Source organism: Musa acuminata, chromosome BXJ2-4 (assembly GCF_036884655.1).
Source record: "Musa acuminata AAA Group cultivar baxijiao chromosome BXJ2-4, Cavendish_Baxijiao_AAA, whole genome shotgun sequence".
Classification (NCBI taxonomy): domain Eukaryota; kingdom Viridiplantae; phylum Streptophyta; class Magnoliopsida; order Zingiberales; family Musaceae; genus Musa; species Musa acuminata.
In genome coordinates, this window is record NC_088341.1 from 26,099,831 (window position 1) to 26,110,000 (window position 10,170).

At 34.2% G+C, this 10,170-nt stretch overlaps 1 protein-coding gene across 1 annotated transcript; it reads left to right on the plus strand.

Annotated features, from left to right (window-relative positions):
• Positions 1-4,882: 4,882 nt before the first annotated feature.
• Positions 4,883-8,450, plus strand: LOC103981809 (RING-box protein 1a). The gene is made up of 5 exons (XM_009398552.3): positions 4,883-5,147; positions 5,260-5,310; positions 5,457-5,516; positions 8,073-8,144; positions 8,238-8,450. The coding sequence occupies exons 1-5, from the start codon at positions 4,988-4,990 to the stop codon at positions 8,273-8,275; spliced, it is 381 nt and encodes a 126-aa protein (XP_009396827.2). The 5' UTR covers positions 4,883-4,987; the 3' UTR covers positions 8,276-8,450.
• Positions 8,451-10,170: the final 1,720 nt, after the last annotated feature.

Genomic DNA, 10,170 nt, shown 5'->3' on the forward strand with positions numbered 1-10,170 from the left:
ATAAATTTATGTTGAACAACCTCCTGGATTTGAAAATAATAGCCTCCCTAATCATGTGTTTAAATTAACTAAGCTCTCTATGGTTTAAAACAAGCCCCAAGGGCTTGGTACAAGAGACTTAGTTCTTTTCTTATTGAAAATAATTTCTCAAAAGGTAAGGTCGATACTACATTATTTATCAAGAATTTTAAAAATAATTTTCTCATTGTCTAGATTTATGTTGATGATATTATCTTCGGTTCTACGAATGAATCTCTTTGTGAATCTTTTGCTAAAACTATGAGCCTTAAATTTGAAATGAGTTTGATAGGAGAATTAACCTTCTTCTTAGGCTTCCAATTAAATAACTAAGCAATGACATCTTTATTAATCAAACTAAATATGCTTTAGATTTTTTAAAAAGATTTAATACGGATAGCTCAAAAGCTATCAACACTCCTATAAGCACCTCCACTAAGTTAGAAATTGATGAAAGTAGAGAAAGCTTCAATCAAAAAACTTATAGGGGTATGATAAGAAGTTTACTTTATCTCACTGCAACTAGACCGGATATCATGTTTAGTGTAGGACTTTGTGCTAGGTTTCAATCGAACCCTAAGATATCTTATCTCAAAGCAGTTAAAAGAATACTTAGATATCGGTACCACAAATCTAGGATTATGGTATCCAAAATCCGAGAATTTTGAGTTAATTGCTTATGCTGATGCGGATTTTACTAGGTGTAGACTAGATAGAAAAAGCACATAAGGAACATGTCAATTTTTGGGACATGCTCTTGTTTCTTAGTCATCTAAGAAACAAAACTTTGTTGCACTATCAACAATCGAAGCTGAGTATATTACAGCTAGTACATGTTATGCACAAGTTGTGTGGATGAAAAACACCTTAGAAGATTATAAAGTTCATCTTAAAAATATTCCCATTACATGTGATAACACACGTGCAATATGTTTAACAAAGAATCTCATTCAACACTCAAGAACAAAACATATTGATATTAGACATCACTTTATACAAGATCATGTCACTAATCATGATGTAATTATAGAGTTCATTGATACTAAACATCAACTAGCTGATATTTTTACAAAACCTTTAAGTGAAGAACAATTTGATTTTATTAGAAGAGAATTAGGAATATTGATTTGTCCGAATGCATGAACTTATTAAATTTGTTTTTCGAACTTTCTTGATTCAATGATCAATCACTTAATTGCTACGAAGAGAATTTTACACGATTATATGCCTTAATAACATGTTGGAAATTATGTGTTTTGGATGCAAAATTTTCATGATGATAAGCATGTTTTATCTTCATGATTATGTCTAAAAATCTATAGCAAAATCTTGTTCGAATACATGAACTTCATTTTCAGACTTTCTTGATCCTAACAATACTGTCCGAATACATGATTTTGTATTTCTCTTCTGGACTTAATGGAGCTTTCATGAGCCTAAATGATTTTATCAAGTTTATTTCATATCAATGCTCCATGATTTTTAACATATGAAAATGCATCTCTCGTAGATTTATCTTGAATTTTTAATCGAGAAAGGGATTTGATGAAATGATTCTTTCATATAAATTCCTTCTTAATGAAGGAAGATTTCCTTTTGAGATGAACACTTGCATGTATTTAATTCACATGTATATCTTGATCCGTGTAAAAATGAAGCATGATTTAATCTCTTATCGTTTTGTTTAACTTCATTTAAGTAAGCTCACAATGGCTTTCCTCCTTCATGCAAATAGATAATGACAAATAAAAAGGAAGATGTAATGAAAGCTATCTCTATGTCATGTTTCCTTGAAATGTTTGTATAATTGGTATCCTATCACTTATTATTGAAAAATGACATGAACCTTTCTATGACATGAATCATTACCACACTTATGCTTGAAATATGTCTAAATCATTCTCTTTTTTGTTGATGACAAAGGGGGGAGAAATATGTGATAAATTGATGATAGATAGAATTGCTATAATTGTCATATTTGCATTATATTAAGATATCAGAGAAATATGTGGTAAATTGATGATAGATAGAATTGCTATAATTATCATATTTGTATTATATTAAGATATCAAAGAAATATGTGGTAAATTGATGATAGAATTGCTATAATTGCTATGATTGTCATATTTGCATTATGTTAAGATATCAAAAGCTTACATCCTAATTTTACAAATTGATATCTTGTCATATGATGAATTGCTATGATAGAATGAATTACTATACATAGAGCTTACATTTGAAATATTTGCATTATGCTAAGATATCAAGAGCTTGCATCGTAATTTTACAATGTTGATATCTTACCATATGATGAATTGCTATGATTGCTATCTTTCACATTTGGAATATGAAACTTGAAAATGGATGTTATGCCTTAACATCATTTAAAAAAAAAAAACATCATGATAGGAATCATGATGGGGGTATTGATAAGTTTAAATGAACTTAACTTATCAATATGTCTCTTGAATTCAAAGGCTTTGAATTCAAGAATGACTTATCTAAGTATGACATATAGATAGGGGGAGTTAAAGTTAACTCCATCATCAATTGATTGTCATCATCAAAAAGGGGGAGATTGTTGAATCTTGGATTTTGATGATGAAGTCAATTATCATTTGGTTATCTAATTCGTATGTTGAGATAAGTGTGTAGGATTAACTACGATGGCAGTAAGACATGCAGCAGGTGTTGAGCCGGAGTCAAGACCAAGATCACGTTGGGGGTTCGAGAGTTCATCGAAAGTCCGGACGATCGTCGGAGGTTCTGTAGAAATAATCTGAGAAGTCCAGGAGCTTGTCAAAGAAGCTCGTCGGAACTCGCCAAGAGGATCGTCGCAAGTCCAGGAGTTTGTCGGAAGTCCGTCGGAAGCTCACCGGAAGAAGCGATTGATGCACTGGAACACGATTTGTAGGATTAATGTCTTAAGTGTCATGGTTAGCAGGCGGATTAAGTTAGAATTGGGAGGTGATCACATTAACTTAATCTGAGACCAATTGGGTCCTGAACAGACCCAAATTGGGCCGAATGGATTAGCCCATTCAAACTCAGAATTCTTGGCCGACAGTGGCACCGCCCGGAGACTTGGTCTCCCAGGAATTCTAGGCGATAGTACCGCCCTTGTCAGGTGGTGGTACCACCGGTAGTTATTACTGTCAGGTGGTGGTACCGCATAGTGTTAGATGCTAGACAGTAGTACCGCCTAGTTATGGCGGTGGTACCGCCAAGACCTCGGAAATCCTGGAGATGACACTTTTGAGCTCCAAATTCAAACCAGTTGAGGCCTATATAAACCCCACCATTTTTTGTATGAAAGAGCACCGAAAGCTTGTATTTATTCTGAGAATTTGAGAGCTTAAAAGTGTTGTAAAAGGCTAAAAGTTCTTCTCCCTTTTTCCTTTTAAGTTTTGATCATTCAAGAGAGGAGTGGAAATTTGTAAGAGTTGTCTCCTAAGCCCGTCAAAAGGAGTAAAGATGTAAAAGGGTAGTTGGCCTTCGACTATTGAAGGAAGGCCTCTAGTGGACGTCGGTAACCTCATCGAAGGAGGAAGCCAAAAGTGGATATAGGTCAAGATTGACCGAACCACTCTAAATCTCGATTTGCATTTACATTCTGCTCTCTATCTTAATTGCAAACTTCCTCCGTTACTTTACTTCAACTATACTTTCCCTTAATCTTAAGTTGAAGAATTTTTTGAAATGAATTTTGATCAAAAACGTTTTTATCATACGAACGTTGCTTTAATCGAGTTTTCTGCTATACTAATTCAACCCCCCTCCCCCCTCTTACTACTCAATGAATGTGGCTATACTAAACTCAAAATATCCCTAAAATAACTAAAAATAGAAAATATATTGATTCATTGCTGAGATATTATTGTATAGTGTGTGTGAGGTGCGATGTATATGTATTTTGAGGTTACATTTGTTAATGAACAAGGTTACACTCATACATAGAATCAATTTGACGCATGCCAAATTAAAATTTGAAATTTCTTAAATCACCGAAAAATAGAAAACTATATGAATTTGCTATTGAGATGTTGTTTCCCATTTATCAGAGTTACACTGATAAATGAATATGATTGTCCTCGTTCACATAATCAACATTAAAAGAATTAATAAATATATGAATTCATTAGTGAGACGTTATTTCATATATTTGGTAAAAGTTTAAGGTGCGATTCACAAATATTCGGAAGCTACATTGATTGATAAATGAATGTGGTTATACTCAATCGTAGAATTAACTTGACAATGTGTCAAATTGGACTTAAAACTCTCTAAATTCACTAAAAAATATATATAAAAAGAGATACATTTTCCATATAAATTAAAAGTCTAAGGTTTAACGAGCACACACGGGGGTTGGATTGATAAATAAATATCATTGCACTCGTTAGAATCACAATAACAAATCCTTAAAGTCACAAAAAAGAATAAACAAATCTATAGACTCGTATTGACATGTTTGTGATTTTTAAGAATTTTTAAAAGTTAAATTAATTCAATGCATTTCCATGTTGATTTCGTAAATGTGAATTAATGGTTTATTTACGGTATACCTGCAAAATATAGAATACGTAATCATTATCTATATTTTTTTATTTTTTTTATAATTTTATAGATTTTAAAAGTAATTTGGTATTTTATAAATTGATTTAATTGTGGATTTTAGACCCTCTTTTTTCCCCCTTCCATAATACAATTGACGAGTTTTCGTTCATTGACTTCAGACGGGCTTGTAAAATAAAACAGTAAATAAAAAATATTTCAAGTTAAGGAAACGTTTTTAAAAGCGGGCTGCCCTTTTTAAATCGCCCCTTAATAAATGGCCTTAATTGCCCAAATATAAATCCAACTGTAAATTGCAGAAAAAAGGGAGAAAGTAGCCTTATGTTGTTGTTCTCTTCGCCTCTTTTCCTCGCCTCCAAACCCGATTCTCTCCGGCTTTCCCTCTCTTCGACGTATGGCTTCCCTCGGCACCGACGTCAGCATGGTTCCGGCCGGGGAGGGTTCGAGCGGCGCCCAGGCGCCTTCGTCGTCGTCGCTGGCGGCCTCCTCCTCCTCGAAGAAGCCGAAGAGGTTCGAGATCAAGAAATGGAATGCCGTCGCCCTCTGGGCATGGGGTATGTGCCTGACTCGGAGCCCTCGTAGCGTTTGGTTTGGATTCTATCGCTTAGGGTTTCTTTATCTGTGGATCATTTTGATCGATGGTCCGATTTGGTGGGATCGTTGCAGACATCGTGGTGGATAACTGTGCTATTTGTAGGAACCACATCATGGACCTCTGTGAGCTCTTTCCCCCTTCTCTGATTTGTTTATTTGCTCTGTCTTGTTCGCAGCTTGTTTTCTCCAAGTTCATATCTAGGGTTAGGGTTTCTTTCAGCTGGTTGATCTTTCTGGTTTACGATTTTGGTCCTCAAATCTCCTTGCAGGCATTGAGTGCCAGGCTAATCAGGCTAGTGCGACGAGTGAGGAGTGCACTGTGGCTTGGGGTATGTATCATGTTTCCGAAACTTGTGCAATTGGAATTGTTTCTTGGTTCGAATGGCTTGTACTATATGGTTCTCTTTCATGAAACTTCCGTCAACAACAAGGATGCATCTCGATGCTGTAATTTTGTATCATGTCACTAAACGCGAGCGTGGATTTTCTGTTTCAATTGCTTGCACTTCTTCACAAATATCGGTTTAGGCAATAGTTCATCCTGCTGCATGACCGGTAACATAAGTCCCAACTATTTAGGGTTGATTATACGTATCTCTTGCCATCATTGAGATCCGTAAAACATTTTAGTTAAGTTTGAAATACTTAAATTTTTATTTATAGTTTCTATTAAAATTATTTTTAGATTTTTCTATCTTTTTTTGTACCATTAACATTAATCATTTCTCCTCGTTTAATTTAAAATTTATGATGTCTTTCAAAACCCTGTACAATTACCCATCAATCTCCTGCTGAGTGAATTCATTTGGGTTTTATCCCCAACAGAAATTGTAAAAAAAGAAATGTCAAATTAATTTTTATTGGATAGGCATCTACTGGTAGCATCAAAAATCTTGTCAAAATAAAGAAAATTTTCACAATGAAAAACAACACACTTAGCTAAAAGAAATCTGAACTTTCTACATTAAATCATTAAAAACTCATATAAAATCTAAAATGAACAACTCCGTAAGGAATGCGCATAAGAAAACATATGAACAGTATGTTTGATAAAATGTGTACATTTCTCAAAAAATTGCCCAATCTTGTGAAGTCTCCAAAATGCCTTATCATTGCCACTTCTTTCATCTTTGATGTTGAAATTAGTCTGGCCAATTTATCCCATTGAATCCAAACCATTGGGTGGTAATGTCATGTTGATAAATGCTTTCTTTCTGCTTGCTTGCTCGAGAGGGTTTCTCAACCATGCCTATCTATTTTTGCCTGAAGCAAAAAATCTGACAAGGCAACAACATTTCAAAATGCAAAGTGAAGTTATAGGAGGTCAATGAAGGGTATACATAAACAGAGTATATGTGAACGATAGGAATTCGTATGGATGTGTAGTTATTTAAAGGTACTCTGAATCAATACAGTAGATGATATCAGAATAAAGATTATATAAGTATTAGCTTCTATTATTTTTTTATCAGAGGTACATCAACATAACAATGTCTCCTTTTCTTGAAAGTGTATAAAATTAAATGAAACATTGGTTTCGAAGCCGTAATTATAGATTATATTTGACAACCTAAAGCTTTGTGGTAAGCATTGGTCAAGAATATATTTGATTCACTGTTTTAATCAGTGTGTATCATAAGTTTGAATCATTAAGAATGAAATGGAAGTTTGTGTTTGTGGTAGTCAATTTAGCCAATAGATTATTCTACAGTTTGATTCTACAAGATGCAGAAATAATCTCTATAATATTGGTGTATACCAGTTTGCATGAGACTAACACTTATGATTCATTGCAACTATCATCCAAGCGGCATATTATGTTCAGAACAATAACAAACTTTACTCTCTATATTAGAGTCTTTGTTTTCTCCACAAAGCCCAAAACAGATGGAAGACCAGTACTCTTTAAGTGTTATGTACTGTGTGAGTAGAAAATGAAGCATATTTGCCTGCTTTGTTTAACTTGCTTGTAATCGATGCATGGACATGGGTAAATATAAGTCACTCTATGAAAGTCCCTTTTCCATTGTATAATGTTCAATACCACTGCTTAATCTGTTTTGCAAACCATCTTCGTCAAAACACTAATAAGCTCCAATACATGCATGGTCCACCTTGATTACGTTGGTATAGACATTTGAATGGGGAGAAATAAAAATTGTAAATTGGAGTAAACTTCCAAGATTTTGTTTAGTTTCTTGTCGTTTTTATGATGAACAGATGTATAAACTCCTGCTGTTATTGCTAAGGTTGCTTGTAAATTGAGTTCCTTTGCTTGTTGGTTTGAGGTTTAAGGAATGGATTTGGAAGGGCTTCAGTGATTGTGATATTTTAGATCTGGATTGGTCTATGTTTGCTAACTGTCATTTTTGGTGCTTAAGTTAAAGTTCTGGTACGTGAGGGAGACATACATTTTGTGTGTCAATGTTTGATTTCGGTGCAATCACTTCTATAGGACAATCTGATTCTGGCTTCAAATTGGTAAAAATTATTGTCCTTATGTTGGTATTTTCTACTATCTGAGGCGTTTGAATACTGCTTTTCTGTTTATCAAGGAATGTGTCTCTCTTAACATTATGAATAGGAGTAGGACCATGGAACCAGTGGGTTACAGTTAATGGGAGCTTGTCTTTTGTCTAAAACTCCAAATGTTTCTGAGTCTTAAACATCTGCCAAGCAATGTACCCCATCCTCTCATATCATATCATGGTCGTGAGTTCCCATATCTTTGGACATGAAGAAAGATTGCCGAGCTTACTTTAACACTTGCGTTCTAGCACCTCACTTTGAATTCAGTCAGTCAATTTGATCTTGTCCTTTGTTTCATAAAATGTTTCAGTTTCGCTCTTTTTCTAACTGTACCCAACATGCTTTGCTTGAAATAGGTGTTTGCAATCACGCCTTCCATTTCCATTGCATCAGTCGGTGGCTCAAGACTCGTCAAGTTTGCCCTCTGGGTAACCATTCTTTTGCTGCCATTTCCTTTCAAATTTCGTTATGGCATGTGCTACGTATGTGTATTAACAAACAAAAACTTCATACATCTGCAGACAACAGTGAATGGGAGTTCCAGAAGTATGGTCACTAGAATCGATAACTTCGCTGCTCCAACAGTGTGGATTCTGCTTTAGTAACTATTTAGAAGAAAACCTTTTATGTGCTGGATTATTCATATGTTAGTTTACTATCGTTTTCACTCTCCTAGCATCCTTGTGTGCCACTGTGAACTTGTTAATGAATATAGCTGCTGAGCAATCTGTTGAGAGGAGGCTATATAAATATAGCAGCATACGTTTCACAGTTAAACATCTTGATTGATTTGAAGCTTATTAGATGATGTGTTAGGACTCTGGAGAGTCCTAATTGAGTTAGGGTTAGTTGGGAAGTTCCGTAGTCTGACCCCTATTAAAGAGGTAAAGATGTCGGCTAAGATTATGATTGGTTAGGAAGTTGTTTTTTTAGAGTAGGAGTCTTATTGGGAGTTGGGGTTTAGAAGTCCTATAAATAGTTATGTATTCATCATCTTTTAACTACAATGGATGAATTTTTTTAGTAGGAATTTTTATAGAGTTCCAAGGAGGTTGATCCCCTGAAAAGATTAACCCTAAGCTTAGAATCCATAGTTTTAATATAAAAAATTTTGCTATATAAGTCGATGATATGATTAAAAGATGTGGTCGTCACTCATTTTTAGAAAGGATGAGATAATTAGTGAAAAGAAAAAAAAGGTCATGATGTTAGTATAATATAATTTAACGAGACCACTTAGTGAAACAAGGTAGACGAGGTCCGCGTATTCTTACAGTTTAACGTGGCTCTTTTCTATTTACCGGTTGGTGAGGCACGGACGCTTCCTCTCCAACAAGATGGAACCATAAGTGAGATCTGCTAGTCCTCCCAACAATTACGAGAGGAACGATCCACATGCGTACGAAGCAGTTGTTGTCCATAAATGAGTTCTGCCAGTCCTCGCACAGGGTTGGTTTTACCTCGCCCGTTGTTTTCCTGACACTTGAGTCACTGTCTCCTCGTAAGCATCCCACGTGCAGTGGTTCTCCTTCGGCCCTGCTCCCTCTATAATTTACTCCCACCCACCAGCTCAGGTCACCAGTAAATTCGTACTATTTTCCTTATTGCCGAATAAGAAAAAGAAAAACATTAGAATTATTTAAATGTTGTCACATATGTTAGGGTTTAAAATACAAAAACTCAAAATTACTAATTATCATATTATTTGGATAGAATCGAGAGAATATGTTATGTTTGCTTCCCACATTACCGATGGATGAGAAACACGAGAAATCATGTTTTAAATGTAAATATGGAATTCATCTATTCTTTATTTTACTATTTCAGCTATGAGAAATTATAGACATAAGATTTCATAGACTCCATTTGTATGTACCGGAATCATTGTCATTTTCGTTTCATTATGCTCATGTAATTCGTTCTCATTATTTTTTTATTTATTATATAATTGTTCTTACATTATTTTTTTATTTATTATTATTAAATTTCTTCATTCATTGTGATCCAAACGTTTTGAACTTGAATTAATCCTTAAATGTTACCGAGGTTGATGGTAATGGAGAAAAATATTCTTGATTGATGGTAGAACGTCTATATAAAAATGAGTTTTTGGTCCCTAGACTCAATTTCTATTTTAAGAATTTTTTTATCATCTAAAGTGAAAGTTATGAGCCAAGAAATATCAATAATCATAGGAGGTATGTAATTTTCGTATTAGTAATTTCAGCATTAGTTCTTTATGTTTCTATTTTGGTATTTTAGAAACATATTTAGGTCTTAAATTATCTAACATTTGATATCAAAGCAAAAATTAACCTCTGTGTTGACATAAAATAATTTGAAATATTTTTTTTTTTTTATACCATGGATATAGCTTGATTTACGTTTTTCTTTTAGAACTTTTGATGCTTTTTGGTGTTGAAAATCACGAGAATATAAGATTTCTAGCATTTT

What these genes read in the sequence shown, in the direction of transcription:
- LOC103981809 (XM_009398552.3), top strand. Translation starts at nt 4,988, where the DNA reads ATGGCTTCCCTCGGCACCGACGTCAGCATGGTTCCGGCCGGGGAGGGT. An exon ending in GAACCACATCATGGACCTCT is followed by an intron (nt 5,311 to 5,456) that starts GTGAGCTCTTTC and finishes ATCTCCTTGCAG; the next exon opens with GCATTGAGTGCCAGGCTAAT. An exon ending in TCGTCAAGTTTGCCCTCTGG is followed by an intron (nt 8,145 to 8,237) that starts GTAACCATTCTT and finishes ATACATCTGCAG; the next exon opens with ACAACAGTGAATGGGAGTTC.